Here is a 19,133-nt window from a genome sequence, read left to right as displayed (position 1 = left end):
AAATCCTTAGGGCCTCCCTAGAGTTTTCGTCCAACCCTCTTTAGGGTGATCCAAGAGCCCAAAACCACAACTATTAATTAATTGCTAAATAGCCCCTGTACATTTAATTAATTCCTTTAATCCCAAAATTAATTCCAAATTAGTTTATGATTAAATATTAATTAAATAACATGATTTCTAATTAATATATTATTTTCATAACATATTAATAAATCATTTATTCCAGTTTATTATTTAAATAATAAATTCAACCTCTCTCTCCAAAAGTAATCATGTCTAGTTGCTAGTATGAAGGCAACCCAAAAGGACTGTGCTACTATCAATTCAAGTACATACCAATTATAGTTATGGGCTTAGACACCTAATCCAAAAATATTTTCATTGTTAACTTACACATTAAGTCAACAACAATGAGTTGAATCTGGCTTGTATTAAGGAGTATCCTTAGATCATTGGGACCATAGTATTAGAGAGACGTTATTTGTAAGTAGAAAATTTTGGGATTGGAAACTAGATGCATGTGTATTGTATTGTTTTTATATGATTCCAACAAACCCTTATACTATTTGTTGAGAAATGACATGAAATGGTTTTTAGAGTTATGAAAAATGTTTTGAAATGGTTTGAGATTTATGAGAAACATTTTGAAATGGTTTTGAAAATGTTTTAGGAACTATGACCTAAGAATTAGATTATTGTAATTATTCAATTCCATTCCAAAGTCTAATTACGGGTTTCTCACTAGACATTCACAATGTCTAACGTATTATGTTGACATGTACTCGGATTAGAAGATTGAGGAGCTTATAAGACTAGTTTGGATATTTATAAGGCCATGAATATGATGTGATTTATTCTAATATTTGTTATATTTGATTGAATACCCTCAAACTTAAAACATTTGAACTTGAAACTGTTACCTTAAGTTTCTAGGATCAAATTTCGTGGCAATGATCTCAAGATGGTTTAATATTTTAAAAAAACTATACTTATTTCTTTTGGCCCGTACATAGAGTATTTCAATATAGTTGTGTTAACGATTGTTAAACATAGCTATGAGTATTACCAAAAAAAATTATTCTCACACAAGGTAAGGAAATATGTCTAGTTTATTTATATTGAAGAAGAGGATTGATGGATGTTACTCAATAACGGCTATGTTTGAAAATGAGAAAGGAATAAATGCAAAACCTAGAGTAAAAAATAATTTAATTGTTTAAATTAGTAGATTATAATTAAAAGTATTTACTTAAAAGAAATAATAGGTACTCTAGGACTGTAGGGCCAGTTGTAAGTACTTGTATGGAACATGTAGCCGATATTTGAATTGACACCGATGGGTAGCGGTTCCAAAAATTATAAACAGAAATTAGAAGCATCTTCGATTAGTTTCAAACTTTTGGATCTGAACCATAACCACCCACTTATAATGGTTCTTATCCCGACTCTAATGCTTGAGGGTGTGGCTCGGTAGTGGGTTCGGCAAGGGGTGCCAAACTCGGCAAACACCACCCCCCCCCCCCCGACAATGGCATGCCTAGTGAAAATGGGTGAAACGACATTCAATTGTTCACGAGAGAGAGAGATAGAGAGAAATTTTTTTAAATTATTTTTTTCAATTTTAAATCATTATAAATACTAAACCAAACCCACCAAATTATATCACAACCACTAAAATTGGTTGTGATGGATACATAAGAAGACATTCGATAATACATAATACGGAAATTCATCATGATCTTCGCCGCGATTTGACCGATAATCTTTCGACACATAATGATATTTATCTTAATATGTCACCAGTAGGTGAATTGGACGGTCAATTTTCGGAAGACAGTTTTGTGTAAGTTTTAATTTTTTTGTTTGAATCCTTATGTTTTTACGTTTTAATTGTGGTGTTATGTATTTCCTTCAAGTGTTATAAATTTCTTTTTTATTTTAGTGAAATGTTTTGGTTTTTAATACGTAGTTTCAATTTAAAAAAAGTTGGAAAAAAATCTTGATCCACCCCAACATGTCATGCATATTGTTGACAAAAATATTATAACAGTGAGTTGATACCGAAAAAGTGAAATAAAATGATGAAAAATATGACACCACTCATTTAATTCTAATTAAGACACTTAGACCATCCGTTATGGTCTTCACGACCACCACCGTCTTCCACCTCCACGTCACCACCACAACTATTCCTCAACCTAGCGGGATGGTCACTTCCTCGTGGTCTGCAAGAGAGAAGAAGACAGGAAGAGAGAAGAAGTAGAGAGAAGAAGAGAGGAGAAGAGACCTGATTGGTCGTCCGCCTCGGTCGTCCCCAACACGAACCGCCACGACCACGAGCCACAACGAGGCAGTGGGATGGTGTGCACGAACGTGGTTCGTGGTCAGCTAGACCACGAAGGCCTTCGTTCCGGGTATACCGGACGGCCTTAGTTTCGCTACTTACCCATAATATCCTTAAGGAACTCCTAAAAATATATCCATCAGCAATCCAACTCAATTTAAATTTTCTATTATTATATATATATATTATGGAAATGAATCTTAGCAACACTAAACCTGCTTTTTTTGTCATTTTGGTCCCTGTACTTCTAGGTCCCTATGTTTTCCTCTATTTGGCAATTTAGTCCCTTAATTTAGTACTTGACCATGGTACTGTTCATCGGGTTTAATCATTATTATTATATATATATTAAAGTTATGAAAGATTTTAACAGTAAATATATATATTATGGAAATGAATCTTAGCAACAGTAAACCTGCTTTTTTTTTGTCATTTTTGGTCCCTATACTTCTAGGTCCCTATGTTTTCCTCTATTTGGCAATTTAGTCCCTTAATTTAGTACCTGACCATGGTACTGTTCATCGGGTTTAATCCTCCACCAGGGTTAGTTTACTTCCTCCCTATCTTCTCGATTCTTCTGATTTTTCTTCATCTGATTTCTTCTGCTTCATTATTTTCTCGATATTCTCTCAAGCGATGATGAAGCACACTACTGCCGATTTTCAGACCGGGGTCGACGTCCTACCGGTGGAGACGAAGCTGACAATCACTTTACCCCACATCTCCACTCTTCGTCTTCTCTGTTATGCTACCATCATCAGTCGTAGCTTCTTATGACGGCCATCATAGCATCGCAATTGCTTCGTTCTACGTCGCTGACAACGAGACGGCTCCGGGCAAAAGTGATAGGCGTCCTGCTCCTTCTTTCGGTGGTAATCGTCAGTGAGGACCTGTCCTACGACCTCCGTCATCGTCGTCTATCGACTGTAGAAATCAAGCCACCACAAAAAACCCCTAAAATCTTCTACTTTCTTCTTTGTTGGAGCCCTAATTAAAGTTGACTAAAACAAATCACTTTCTACATACTCACTATGCTTGCTTACCTTGTTCAATTAGACAGACAAATCCACCCCTAATTCCACAATTCTGAGTTTGAGTTCATCTGCTTCTGTATCTGCTGTTGATTCCTTTGATTCTTTTTTATGAATTTAGACAGGTTGGTGGAAGTGGATTTACAAAATTCGACAGCAACAGTTAGTGAGATGGCCAGATGGGCATCCAAACGTCAACCATGACAAATCAGATTTGTCTTTAAAATCCCCTATTTGTACTGTATGTTTAATTGTATATGTTTTTGGGACTCATCGGTGTTTCGAATTGCAGGACCATTTTTCTGGTATGCTGAAAGGACTTACAGATCTAAGGTTTAAGCTAATGATGTATCTTTTGGGTATTTTTCTGTATTTGTGTGTATTATTAAGTATTTTTTGATATTTCTAAATGTTTTTGTTAGGTATTTCTGTCAGGTACGTACAAATTTCGAGTTTATAACCTTAACACTGTCATTGTGGTTGACATTTGTTCATTTCGATGACAGCTAATGCCAGGTTGACATTTGTTCATTTCGATGCCAGGTGATGTTTCTTATGGTTAATTGCAGGGAATGCTTGCTAACGTGGAAGAAGAAACCATTGAGTGACTAAGCTATCAGATGCCAGATGATGTAAAATTTAGAAGTTATTTATGTTTTTTGACATGTGCTGAAAGATAACGCCATAAAGCCAACGGTTCTCGACCGCTTTCATCTCTACTTTATTTGAATTTCTTCTTGCCATGAGGTAAAGGCTTGCGTTCTTAACTCTCATTACATCCTGTACCATACTATTTATTTTGATTTTTATATTAATTGCTTTAAATTATGTGTTTTTTAAGATGGAAATAGGTAAGTAACAGCAGGTAGGTTGTCAATTTTACTTCTTCACCTATGCAAAAATTAGGTTTTATCACCATTTTCTCTGTGATCTAATTTAGGAAATGGTGAATTTGATGGTGTTAGGTCTTGCAATATATGATACAATGCAATACATTTGATCTCGGATCAATACAGTATGTTTAAGTCAAGCTGCATCAATGGCTTCTTTGTTGTTGGCTGCTGGTGCAAAGGGTGAAAGGCGATCTCTTCCTAATGCCACCATCATGATTCATCAACCTTCCGGTGGAAGTTATTGTTGGAGATGATGTTTTTGGGACAATTGTGGAAGCTCCTTATCTTGCACGACAGCAACCATTTGCGTTGAGTTCAAAATCTTAGTATGGATTACAAAAGAAACAGTGTTTGGCCAGCAAATTGTGAGATACCAATTTACCCTTCGTCACTAATAGTTTATCTTTTTTTTTATCCTGTCAAAAAAAATCTTTCTAATTATAGCCATATACTTTCATTTTTTGTGTATTATAGCATCCTACTTTTATTTCTTTCTATTACAGCATTGTAGATTTAAAAAACCTATATGTCTATTATCTCAATCTCATCCAAACACCATAAAAAAAACAATTTAAAATTAAAAAAAAACATGAAAAAAGTAAAATGCTATTTTTGGGTAGAAATTTGATTTTAGCAATTGCAGGATGTTGTATCGGGTTTTGATTCGGAGGAGATCATTTTGTGCTAAAATCGGTCTCCAACAGGAGACCGTTGGGAGTTTAATGACATAAAAGATTGATGGGCTTCTACTTCAGAATCAGAAAATGATCCAAAAACCGATGATGTAAAATAAAACAGGTATGTAATATATATGATTCATTAATTTTCATTTATTTTTCAAGTTTTCGATTAAGATAATGTATGAGTATTAGGAAATGTAACTTTGCCTAAAATTATGTTTGGATAGTTGCTATTTTTATTGGTAAGTAATTGTTAGTTTTACCTTTTTTTATTGAATGTAAGTAATTGTAATTTTATCTAGATACAATAATTAACAATTGACCTGGCATATATTTATAATCTATAAAACGATCTATTCTTCAACTTAAACATGTAAATGGATTAGGTTTTATCCATATTAAGTAAACAATAAATGGCATCTAAATGGGATTCATACAATAGATTTAAATAATGGGATATTAAAGCTAAAACTAACAAATCTGTGAATGCAGGTCTGGTGGGTGTCACTGGAACTAAAATAATTTATGAACCTGGGAGTCATCTTCGATTTGTATTCAATGAAAACGTAAGTACTGTTGGATTTCTTTACGCCTGACCCCATCAATCTTCATATTACTCTTTTCTTTATTATTAATTCAGAAACATTTTAACTAAGTATCACATTTGCTAACTATCCCATTTCGAAACTTGGCATTGGAATGCATATTTGGAAATGTTGAATCTGATGACTTTTGTAAAATGCTTCAGATCTACTATGAAGGCTTCTTATGCTATTGGTCCTGCTGAGGATTCAACTGTTAGCAAAATTATACAGGTATAAGTAACTAACTTTTATAGTATGATTTGGAGTTTTTATCTTAATCAGCTAAAACCATGTATATAATGGTTTTGTGGCAGCGATCTTTAGGCACTTACCTACAAAGCTTTTTAGTAGAACTCCGGAGGATGCAATCACCACGTATTTGAAACAGCTTCAGCAATAGAAAAGCAACATATCATTCCTTCAGTTTTCTTAATTTTCATAACCTATTATAAAATGTAGACTTGAATAATGCATTGTATAATTTGTATTTACATAATATGTGGCCTTTTTCATGTAGGGTTTAGATGGGGTTGGTGTACAAATGAATTTAAATTGAATACAAAAAAATAATATTTTATGCACCTAAATTTCTTCACAGACATGCATTGAGAGCACATATGCTATGATCCAAGGTCTTGATATTCAGAGCGTTGCCCTTCTTTGTGAAGCTGATGTGATTGGTAAGAACTACTTGATCCATTACCGAAAGTGTGTGTATTGTTGATTTGTAGGTATATGATTACTAATACTCAACTGATTTTTAGAAAATTGTATTGAAACATTGTCCATATTTTTATACTGCTTATGTTTGTTTTATAGGGTCTTCGTATTGGCCATAACCTAGCCTTAGCCATTGCTTTATTTAATATTCGAGAGGTAATACTTTACTTTTTTTTTAACAGGGTGTTGCTGCCGCACTTGCTATTTACTTTGCAACACAAAGGGGTCATTATATTATAGCATACTACAATATATTTGTGTATTTGTAAATGGGCGAAACGTAGACAATAACAACATACTTTACCGTAGCTACCAATTAGAACAATGTACTATACTTCCACACAAAAGCGACACCTTGCAGGGTCACCTTTCTAGTTACAAATTAGATTTTCTTTCTTCCACCTATACAACCCAACAAAATTTTCACCCCATTAACAATCCAATCCAAGCCAACTATTTATTATAAATAAAAAATTAAAATTAAATAGGAAATATATCTATATTATACTCTATTTAAAAAGAACTTTTTTTTATGAAATTTAGTTTTTTTTTGCTAATTTTATTGAGATAATATTTAATGTATAAATTACAAATCAATAAAAAAATAGGATATAACATATAAAAGCAAAAAGAAAAGAAATGATGTGAGCAAGTATGAGCTCGGGTTATGGTGGTAGTCTACTTCACGACGACTAATCATTAATTTTCAATTTTTTTTATTTAAAAAATTGGTGAGCGGATATCTTAAAACCCCCGATGGGGTAGCCTGAGTGTGGTCCAAAAGATTACACGACTGCAAGGAAACATTTTTTGTAAAGATGAAAACCACATGGGGTTGTATGCAATTTTTCAAATGATTACATGATAACAAGGAAACAGTTTAGTCACACATTCAACTTTCGGCATATATCATGGGCATAACATTTATTGCTAGTTGATAGAATTGATTGTCAGAAATCTCATCTCAATTTATATACTCGTTCTTAGTCCTTGTATTTGCAACGCATAACCTTCGAACACATCATTGTTTGGTACGACTGATGGATGTGATTCACGAAATTTTAAATGTTGTTTTTCCAGTTTTCTCGATCATTCTTTTCGTGTTCTTGGTGCCTACACGTTGGTTCTTTAATCTCATTAGGCTCTGCTTCAAATTTGTGTATCCTGAAGAGCTTGCGAGAAAAGTAATAATCATTACTGGAGCTTCCACTGGTATCGGTGAGGTAAGCATTCGTTTTAATATGGAATTTACATACATATATGTATGTATATATGTATGTTTGTATGTATGTATGTATGAGGAGAAATTGATGATGCATGGTTTGATTTGTGCATAAATGGAAGCATTTGGCGATTGAGTATGCGAAAGAAGGGGCATGTTTGATATTAGTTGCAAGAAGAGAGAAACAACTCCGAATGGTGGCCAAAAATGCTAAGGCAGTGGGATCGCCCGATGTGATTGTGATTCCAGCAGATGTTTCGAAACTTGAGGACTGTAACAAAATTGTTGATGAAACTATCAAACATTTCGGTAAAAGTAAGAACTATATTCTACTACAACTAACATGCATGCACACCAAATGTTGTTGAAAATTATGATGCAAGTTTCACAAACCAAACATGATCAGTTTTTCCGGCTTATAAAAAATACTATTTTCTCACATTGGGTGTTGTAACTCACGTTTTAGAGATGATACACTAACATAATTATTTTTTACCACCTCTAAATTAATCAAGGCCTTGTTTGGCAAGGTAATACTTTTTTGGGAAATCTCCGGAAAAGTGCCAATATTTTACCCTAATTTACGAAAAAGTCTCAAATTAAAATTTGTTTACGAAAAAGTCCAAATTACCGGTAAAAACGATGATTTGACCCTATTTTCCCGGTTTACCGGTTTCATTACTTACCCGGTTTTAATAAAGTCTCATTATTTTACCATAATTTACGAATAAGTCCCAAATTATGGTAAAATAATGAGACTTTAATGAAAATTATGGTAAAAAAATGGGATTTTAATGAAATCGGGTAAGTATTGAAACCGATAAACTAGAAAAAAGGGTCAAATCGTCATTTTTTCTGGTAATCGGGACTTTTTCATAAACCAATTTTGGTTTTGGACTTTTTCGTAAATTATGGTGAAATATTAGGACTTTTCCGAAGATTTCCCTACTTTTTTTTGTGAGAATTCCTTCTATTTTTTTCTTATTATTTTTCTACACATTTAAAAATGAAACTTGTCTTATTTTTTTAAAATTAATAACCTTTATTATACTTATTATCATCTAAAAATAATTGGAAGATGGATAAAAAGAAAAAATAAAAGAATATTTAATTTTTTTTTTTTTAGTTATTGTTTATAGTTTTTGTAAAGTATTTTTGTACTTTTTGTTCATACTTATTAGATTAAGACAAGTGTTAAAATAAAAAAAGAAAATTAATTGAAGGAATTAATAGATTATATATTTCATTGTTTTATAGGAATACGAAGATAAATACAAACAAAATATAAGAATATATTTAATTTTTCTAAAAGAAACGCATCTAAAAGTATTATCTTTGTTTTAAAAAATAGAAATTATTTTGCATCGATTTTAAGACATCTAAAATCTTTTGCAACAATAAGAGTTAGGGGGTGTTTGGAATTGCTTTTAGAATAATTTTTAACTTTTAGCTTTTTCAAAAAGTCAAAAGATGTTTGGATAATAAAAAGGTTTTTTTGAAAATAACTTTTTGTATAGAGAAAAATGAAGGGTTTCAAAAAGTCACAAAAACCTGATTTTTTGTGACTTTACATGTAAAAATTACATCAAAAGTCATTTTGCTAATCCAAACACATTTTAAATAGTTTATTTTGCAAAAAGTCTTTCTACAAAAAGTCCTTCTACAAAAAGTCCTTTTGATGTTCAAAAGCAATCCCAAACACCACCTTACATAGCTCGATGCCAATAAGCTTTGAATATATTAAATATGATTATAAAATTTATATTATTAAAATGAAAATAAATTAGTGAAATGATTAATGTGGTTTGTAAATTTCATATTTGCTTTTTTATTCATTCCGATTATTCATATATTTCGTTCTTATTGAAATGATTAATGTGGTTTGTAAATTTCATATTTGCTTTTTTATTCATTCCGATTATTCATATATTTCGTTCTTATTGCATTTTTCGTTCCTGAGCAACATAAAATGACATTTTTGTAATTTATATTTTCTGTTTAATTTCTTTTTGTTATTTATAAATTAGAAAAAAATTAAATAATTTATAGATATGTGGGACCAATCTAACTCTCACTCATATTCTCACTCTCACCACCACTAGTGTCACCTGTTAACAACCAGTAGTCACTAACGACCACTAGCAACCATCGGCAACCACCGGTGACCACCAAAAACCACAAACAACCATCTCTGACAACCACCCCCACCATCTCCCACAACCACCTCCACCATCTCAAGCAACCATCGGTGGTCATCGAAAACCACAGGCGATTCGTAAAAATCAAATCCACCACCATACTTTATAAGAAATGTGGTCGTCACCACCACTTGTGACATCGAACACCGCCACGAGAATTAGATCACATTAGCAAACACCACCGTCACCATCACTGCCATCAAACACCATCTCCACAAACTCTGCCCTCAAACAACCACTGACACCAGCATTTACATTAAACACCACCACTACCAAACCAAACCAGAATGAAAATTAAATCAAACTCAGATCGAAAGGTTTTAGATCATAAAAAACACAATCGGGATTTCCATTGGTTTTCAGATTGATGCATAAATTAGGCATAAAGGGGGTAAGTGGAGGACTCGGTGTGCAAATCGATTCATAGACCTTGAGAAAAAATGATGTTGTTGTCGGCTGATGGCATTGGTGGTGTTAAGCAGGTAGATACTTGAGCTTTTAGTAGGAGACATGCGAAGGTAGAGAAGAACAACAAAGTTGTAGATTTTCGTCAGCTTTAGGGATATAGGCTTTAGGTAGCCACGCTAGGGAAGGCAAAAGTGGTTGATTCAATAGTAGTGGTGGCCTTCTGCTTAAGCTTCTCCGACTTTGAAGATCATGAACTAGAGAAACAACCACACCGGAGAAGGCAATTGTGGCCAAAGGTAGACGGGTTTGGTGGTCCGGTAATGGTGGGTGGTGACCTTTGAGCTCTAGTATCTAGGGTTCATGAGAATGAGAGATAAAGATAGGTTAGATGGGAGGGAACGTATGGAATGGTATATGTAATAGAAATTATAATAAAAAAAACTGAAAGATAAAATAAAAAAGGCAATTTAGTCTTTTTTATATTTGCAAGGGACGGAAAATGCAATAGAAACAAACTATATTGACTATCCGAGTGCAATATATATAAATAAAGACCAAATGTAAAATTTCTGCAAATATATATATATATATATATATATATATATATATATATATATATATATATATATATATAAAAGAAAGATCATTAGAAAATAAGGTTTATATGTAAACCAATCAACATGTGCCACCTAACCCTCATTAAATAATTAATAAAATTGTCATATAATTTAGTTAAAATCATATTTTGGTCCCTCAATGTCCCAAAAACCCATACCTACCCCTCCCCACAACATCATTGTTTATTTGAATTGTAGGCAATTTCCATATCTCTCTCTCTCTCACCATCAAACAACCCTACAGTTATCTTTATATTTCCTTCCTTCGGATTTTATTCAGGGGAACTCCAACTCTTTAATTTTAACTTCATTGACCAACAATTCATTAAATCTCTGTTTGAAGAACAACAAACTTTCAAAATAGAAGGGACAATAATCATGTAACCACCATCGTTACTAACCTTACGAAGACAAATAAATAAGAACAGCAAATTTGAAAACTTCAAAGAAAAAATCCAATTGAAAAAAGAATAGTAGATATTTGGGTCCTGATGAAGATGATGAAGATGGATGTTTGAAGACGACGATTAACGCAAATCCAAACCACCGTCGTTTCTAACCTTACGAAGACAGATAAATAAGTAAGAAACACATAAATTTTGAATATAAATCAACGCAATTGCCAAGAAAAGTTAAAAGGAAAAAAAATCCCCAAATCTAGATAAAAAGTTCGCTTTCCAGATCCAATCAATAATCGAGTCGTAACAATAAGGTGAAAAACAAAATGAAACCAACTATCGGTAGCTTTTCACATGGTAAAGTCGAAATGATGAAAATTAAGTTAGGGTTCTTGAAAAATCTCAGCCAAAAATTGAAATACCATTTCAATTTCTGCTTTAATTTAAAAAACTCACTAAGTAGAAATATATTAAAAATATTGTTGGTGGAGTTCTCCTGCCATTACGAAAAGTAGAAGTAGGTTCAAGAAGAATGCGATTATATCGATGAATGAATATGGAATTAATTTTTTTTCATCTTAATAATGATTATAACAAACATAGATCTAATGAAAAATTGAAGAATAGAAAGGAAAGTCAAAAAAAAAAATTAAGGATCAAATATGTAAATTACCTCAAACAATAAGGATAATCCGATTAATTTACTCATTAACAATGAAATAACATATGTCATTTTATTATTGGTTCTATCTTTGTTGTCTTATTGATCTTTTCTCTCTCTCTCTCTCTATATATATATATATATATATATATATATATATATATATATATATATATATATATATATATATATATATATATATATATATATATATATACTAGGCGAATGCCCGCGCGTTGCGTGGGATATAAAAAAATATTTTATATTAAAAATAACTAAATCATTGTTATTAACAATTAAATAATAATTTCATAAAAAATATAAAAAATGATTTTTAGTATTGTTATTATGTTGAACTATATTATAAGAGATAAGGTTGGAACTTGAAGTTGTTTTGCATATACAAAGTTATTTGATTAAAATAGAAAAAAAATTAATTTTTAAAAATAAATAAATCGTTATTGTTATCTATTAAATAATAATTTCATATTAAATTAAAACGTTTATATTAAATATTATCATTATGTAGAAAATACGATAATAGAGACATATTTTTATCTATCTTAAATTTTATCATTTTGTACAACATATGATAATAGAGACAACTTTTTATCTTAAATAGTAAAAAAAATGTTTTGTATCATAAATATTACCATAATTATGTAGAACATATGATAATAGTGACGTCTTTTATAAGGTTAAAACTTTAAATTGTATTATATACAGGGTTGTAAAACTTGGCTAACACAACCAAATACTCGGCATGTTACTTAAATTCGGCCTCCAATGGAAGCGAGTTTGCCTAACTCAGCCAGAAGGCACTCGGATCCTTATTAAACTCGATCCAAATCTAAAAGATACGGTCCAAAATCATTTTCGAAATTCTGAAATTTAATTGGTCACTTGTCGACAAAGACAATCTCACCAAAGAATACACTCAACGTCCTACAAAGTTAGATGCAAGAAAGATCTCATGGCTTAGTCCCTTTGAAATATTTCACAACCTTTCCTATTTATAGAGGAGAATACATTCTCTTGTTTACTCTCACGATCAATGTGGGATGAAGACATTTTATTAAACTCATTTTTTTATTTGCCAATAATTTCATTTTGTTAAATAAAATATTAAATAATAAAAATAAAACGTTATCCAGAAAATTTATTGTTCAATAGTTTCATTTTTCGGTAATCTCGTAAGTTGCTATAAAAAATTAAGTTTTTATTGAATAACTTTTTGTTAAACCCTAAAATCATAAATTCAGTTAGGTACTTAATATAGAAAGTTTGTTTATATGTATTTTCATGATTCAAAATGTCATTATAAAATGAATTCATTTATAAAATATAATCGAGTATATACTTCGTGCTTTTGAATCAAAGTGATTTTTCAAACAATTATAATTTTATGTTTAGGTAGATTTTTTAATATTTATATAACATTATGTAACTTATAATATTATTATAAACAATTTGAATAATCATGGGAGTTTCAAATGTATGTGGTGAAAGGAAAATGCTTCATTTATCGGTCCAAATTGATCAAACTCGGACCGATTCAGCTTAATATACCAAACTACATAATGTTTTTTCTATTGAAACCCGGTTTGTATATATTTTGTGTTTTTGAATCAAATTTATTTTTCAAACAATTATAATTTTATGTTTAGGTAACTTATTTATAATATTATTAGAAACAATTTGAAAAATCATGGGAGTTTCAAATGTATGTGCTGAAAGGAAAATGTTTCCTTTATCGGTCCAAATTGATCAAACTCAGACCGATTCAACTCAATATACCAAACTACATAACGGTTTTTCAACTGAAACTCTGTTTGAACCTAAAAAAATCTTGTTCAAAACCATTTTCGGGATTCTAAAACTTAAATGGACAGTTGCCAATAAAGACAATCTCACCAAATAATACCCTCAACATCCTAAAAAGATAGGCATAAGGAAGTTCTCATGGTTTGGTCCCTTTGAAACATTTCACAACATTTCCTATTTATAGAAGAGGAAATGTTCTCTTGTTTACTCTCACCATCGATGTGGGATGAAGACATTGTAATAAAACACGTTTTCTTGTTAATAAAACATTATTCAACTTATTTAGTAAAACACCCTTTCTCTTGTTTACCCTTTCTTTATTGTTCAGTAGTTCCATTTTTCTATAATCTCGTAAGTTGCTATCCAAAAAAGTAAGTTTTTTATTGAATAACTTTTTGTTCAATTCTAAAATCATAAATTCAGTTAGGTACTTAATATAGAAAGTTTGTTTATATGTATTTTCAAGATTCAAAAGTTCATTATAAAAAGATTTCATTTATCAAATATAATCTGCATATATATTTCGTGCTTTTGATCAAATCGAATTTTCAAACAATTATAATTTTATGTTTACGTAGATGTTTTTTTTATATTTATATAACATTATGTAACTTTTTTAAAATATAATTGGAAACAATTTGAAAAATCATGGGAGTTTCAAATGTATGTAGTGAAAGGAAAATGCTTCTTTTATGGTCCAAATAGATCAAACTCGGACCGATTCAACTAAATATACCAAACTACATATTTTTTTTCTAGTGAAACACGGTTTATATATATTTCGTGCTTTTGAATCAAAGTGATTTTTCAAACAGTTATAATTTTAGGTTTAGGTAGATGCTTTTTTATATTTATATAAAATTATGTAACTTATTTATAATATTATTAGATATAATTTGAAAAATCATGGGAGTTTCAAATGTTTGTTGTGAAAGGAAAATGATTCCTTTATCGGTCCAAATTGATCCAGCTCCGGTTCAACTCAATATACCCAACTACATAATTTTTTTCTAACTGAAACACGGTTTAAACCTGAAAAAATTCGGTTCAAAACCATTTTTAGAATTCTAAAAGTTAACTGGACACTTGCCAATATAGACAATCTCACCAAATAATACCTTCAAAATCCTACAAAGGTAGGCATGAGGAAGTTCTCATGGTTTGGTCCCTTTGAAACATTTCACAATCTTTCCTATTTATAGAAGAGGAAACATTCTCTTGTTTACTCTCACCATCGATGTGGGATGAAGACATTGTAATAAAACACTCTTTCTTGTTTATAGAACATTATTTAACTTATTTATAATATTATTGTAAAGAAATTGAAAAGTTATGGGAGTTTTAAATGAATGTGGTGAAAGGAAGTTAAAAAAGAGGGTTTCAAATGCATGAGATTCAAGAAAAAATGCTAGTTTTATAACTATGTATGATATATATATATATATATATATATATATATATATATATATATATATATATATATATATATATATATATATATATATATATATATATATATACCAAATGTAAAATTTTTGCAAATCATAGGTACGTTTTTAGTAATTTATTCTTAAAATAATAATTTAGAATTTTAATTAAGCAGTTTAAGAGCTTATAACCATTCGCATACATTTTGGATGAGTTGTTATCTGTTTCTTAGACTTATTTAATCCATTTTAGTTAAATGAGTTGAAACCACCACTTCTAATTAATATCAGTTCATATTATTTGCTATGTTTTTCATAAAGCAAAATTTTGTCCGATTCAAGTTTATGTGAAAATATTAACATAATTAGTTAAATACTAGATATAATACTTATAATAGTTTTAATAGTTATTTAAAATTGTGAATTTGTTTTGACAGTTGATTACCTCATAAACAATGCTGCCATCGGAAAGTTCGGTCTCTTTGAGGACTTAAAGTGTCTCACTGACCACACTTCAGTCATGGTATTTATCTCTTTTAATTCTCACATACTTTCCATTAATTTTTATTTAAAAAAAAAAACAGAATCTTTAAAATAAGCATTCAAGAAAATGTTATAACTTATAACTAAATGAACCAATGCAATTTAAGTAGCAATATAACATAAAGGAAAGTAAGTTATTGTTGTTTTTTAGGATGTTAACTTTTGGGGATCAGTATATACCACGCATTTTGCACTTCCGCATCTACGGAAAAACAAAGGAAAAATAATTGCGATTTGTTCTTGTGGGGGATGGTTTGCTACACCGCGAGTAGGCGTCTATAACGTGAGTACGAGTATACACTTCTTTATAAGTATATATTGTGTTTTCTTTTATTGTAAAGTAGTCAAACATTCGTGCAAAAATGATGTTATTTTTTACACATCATGAATTATAAATACAAAAAACACATTCTTTAATTAGATAATAAAAAAAAAAAAAAGAACTGATCACCATTTTTTATCCAAAACATATTTATGCAAAAAAAGGGTTTCTTTGCATAAAAAAACAATTAAGATGCATATTTTATATCTTATATATCTTTGTTTTAATTACAAAACTGTATCACACAGGCTAGTAAGGCGGCGTTGCTAAGTTTCTTTGAAACGTTGAGGATCGAAGTTGGTTCAGATGTTGATATATCAGTAGTTACTCCAGGAATGGTTGAGACCAACTTAACTGATAAAGATTGGTTAGAAGAGGTACTCACTAAATTTACTTGGTACTTAATCCACTAAATTTACTTAATTCATTTACCCTACTTTGATCTTCACACCATCAATTTTATTCATATTTTTAGCAGTATTAAACTTCTAACCTAAGAGTTATAGGTTTTACTAATCCTTAGACAATAAAGGTCGTCATTTTAATTTTGTTATAATATGCATCTTGTAATTAAATGTTCTCATTGCTAAAACACTTGATATTAAGGGGTATTTTAGATTTTTTATTTAAGATGTTTATTAACTTGTTCTGATGATAAATACTTTTTAGTGTTTGGATGAAATAAAACAGAAAATATTTATTGACTTATTTAAATAGATTTTGATAAATTGTTTCTTAATTTATTTGAAATGTATATTATAAGTGGAAACCAATTTACCATTTTATCACTATTTTGACCCCTAAAAAATACATGCATCGGTCTCAGTTTTTTTATATAATGACCAGCAATATCTATATCAATTTATCATTTTTATTTATGTCATTTTTGGTCATTTTGTATGTAAAAACAGAATTTATAAAAGGACTAATATCATAAAAGTCCTAAGTTTTTAACACGTAATTAAAAAAACACTAACATTTTTTTATTATTGTTATGGCCACAACTTTCTCGTCGAATTATCACTCTAGCACATCTAGCACACTTAACGAGTTTCATGGTTAACTTTGTTATTTTTTTTTGCAAAGTCAGTCCTAAAATTAGGTTTAAAGTTTAAATATGCTCCATGTAGTTTGCAAAAAGTTACACTACATGGTTTTTTAATTTTATTTTTCATTTTTTGTGTACTTTATTTATTTTCGTTTACACACACACACACACATATATATATATATATATATATATATATATATATATATATATATATATATATATTGTTTTCGTTTTTTATATATACTTTATTTATTTTTATTTTTTAACTTTTTTTTTAACAATTTGATTTTTTTTTATCTTTTTTACCTTTTGTTTTCTATTTTAGTTGTGTATGGTTTTTCTAATGTTTTTATTTATTTTGATTCAAGTAAATAAATTTGAATTCAATATAAATTAGTATAACAAGTTTTTTTTAATAGGGACCAACTATTATTATTCTTTTGTTCTTTTTTTAGTCTATTATCAAATTGAAAAATATTTTCTTGAATTTAAACAATTGATATCACATATAGAAATATGATTTAATTTGCAAGTTATATTACATATTGAAACATTAATTCTCAATAAACAAACTATTTTTTTAATTTTCATTTTTTTCGTAACATAAATATAATAACAATAAAGAACAAAAAAATAAAAAGAAAATAAGTTTTCGAAATTACAAATATAATATAACTATTTTATTTACTTGAATAAAAATAAAAAAAATTACAAAAACTATAAATTACCAAAATTGTAATATACTCTAATATATGAATACATTTTACATTTTTTGAAAAATGTCAAGAAAAAGTTAAAAAAATATAAAAAAAAATGAAAACAATTTATACGAAAACAAACACAAAAAAAAATTAAAAAAATTAAAAGACGAAAAAATTAAAATATAATACGAAAAGAAATATGAAAAAAAACTAAAAAAAATACAAAAAGTTTAAAATATATGAATATATTAGGGTTTTTTCCAAATTTGAACTTTAAACTCAATTTTATGATTCATTTTGCAAAAAGATAACAAATTTAACCATAAAACTCGTTAAGTGGTTTAGAGTAATAATTATGCGAGAAAGTTATAATCATAACAATAATAAAAAAAATATTATGACTTTTTTCAATTACGCGTTAAAAACTTAAGACTTTTATGATATTAGTCCTTTATGAAAACATTAAAAATTAATTTATCAACTTATTGTGCTTTGTTACTGCATAAGCAATCCCAACAATTTTTTTATTATCTTAAACTATATTTTGATACAGCATAAACCAATAAAAAAATAAAAGAAATTCGATCTACTGTCCATTTTCAATGATTTGAACATGGGTTATGTATAGAGAAATCACAAAATCACATTTTAAGATAGTGACATTGTTTATCTTGTTTAAAACACTACACAAAATAATACATGATGATTTCAGGTGGATTATTGTAAGCATGCATCAAACGGTTTCATTAAATTCTTAATAGTTTTTTTTTACTTACAATTATTGGATGGTAATTTATTTTCTAGTTTTTAGTGTAATTTCTCAATTTGCATCCAAATAGGGAAACGCATTATGGATACCGAAGATATCAGCTCAAAGGTGTGCCAAGGCGATTGTAAATAGCACCAAACGTGGAGATAAATATTTTACAGAGCCTTCATGGATGAAGATGGTATTATTGTGGAAGACATTTTGTCCAGAGATTCTTGACTCGATTATGAACTTTGTGTTCATAATTTGGCCAAAGATTTCCCACAAAGAAAAGAAAAATTAAACATCCCGTTGATATCAAGTACAAGTAACTTTGTGAATGGAAAAATATTTGTATTTCATACATGTGTTTCTTTTAAATCCTTGAGCCGGAAATGGATGTACGAATCTAGTTATACGTTATACATATATTATGAAAGATGGGTATGTCTAGTACGAATCATGTAATCATGAAATGGAATGAAAGAAATAAAAAATTGAATTATATGTGAAAAATTCAATCCATTGATATTTTATATAAATTAGAGGGGATGGGAGGGGGGAGGAGACGATGAGGAGGAGGAGGGAGGCCATTCTTTATACTGTTGTTGACGATGAGTCAAAACCGTTCAACAAATCTCAGCCTTTTAAACTCTCCCATCTTTCAATCTCAGTCGTAATAACTCAACAATTACGTACGGTTAATCAACTTCAGCTCCTCCCCATGTTCCTCACGTTCACATTCGATGGTTGTCTCTTTC

General features: G+C 29.7%; 1 protein-coding gene and 1 long non-coding RNA gene across 2 annotated transcripts; both read left to right on the top strand.

Annotated features, from left to right (window-relative positions):
* Positions 1–5,343: 5,343 nt before the first annotated feature.
* On the top strand, positions 5,344–5,954 carry LOC145114688 (uncharacterized). Its single transcript, XR_013711159.1, has 3 exons — positions 5,344–5,514; positions 5,697–5,763; positions 5,847–5,954. It is a non-coding gene; the product is annotated as an uncharacterized LOC145114688 (long non-coding RNA).
* Positions 5,955–7,128: 1,174 nt separating this feature from the next.
* LOC145116641 (11-beta-hydroxysteroid dehydrogenase-like 2) lies at positions 7,129–18,888 on the top strand. Its single transcript, XM_079052960.1, has 6 exons — positions 7,129–7,475; positions 7,597–7,789; positions 15,445–15,530; positions 15,702–15,833; positions 16,121–16,249; positions 18,464–18,888. The coding sequence occupies exons 1-6, from the start codon at positions 7,293–7,295 to the stop codon at positions 18,674–18,676; spliced, it is 936 nt and encodes a 311-aa protein (XP_078909086.1). The 5' UTR covers positions 7,129–7,292; the 3' UTR covers positions 18,677–18,888.
* The last annotated feature ends 245 nt before the right edge of the window (positions 18,889–19,133 follow it).

The sequence above is a fragment of the Lactuca virosa genome, chromosome 5 (genome assembly GCF_052849685.1).
Source record: "Lactuca virosa cultivar CGN04683 chromosome 5, Lactuca_virosa_CGN04683_v6, whole genome shotgun sequence".
Lineage (NCBI taxonomy): Eukaryota > Viridiplantae > Streptophyta > Magnoliopsida > Asterales > Asteraceae > Lactuca > Lactuca virosa.
This window is presented reverse-complemented; position numbering and strand designations above follow the sequence as displayed.

Bases quoted from the DNA above. Each gene is read 5' to 3' on its own strand.
- LOC145116641 (XM_079052960.1), top strand. From the start codon at position 7,293: ATGGATGTGATTCACGAAATTTTAAATGTTGTTTTTCCAGTTTTCTCG. The intron at 7,476-7,596 runs GTAAGCATTCGT...CATAAATGGAAG, and splicing joins CTTCCACTGGTATCGGTGAG to CATTTGGCGATTGAGTATGC. The intron at 15,834-16,120 runs GTGAGTACGAGT...TGTATCACACAG, and splicing joins CGCGAGTAGGCGTCTATAAC to GCTAGTAAGGCGGCGTTGCT.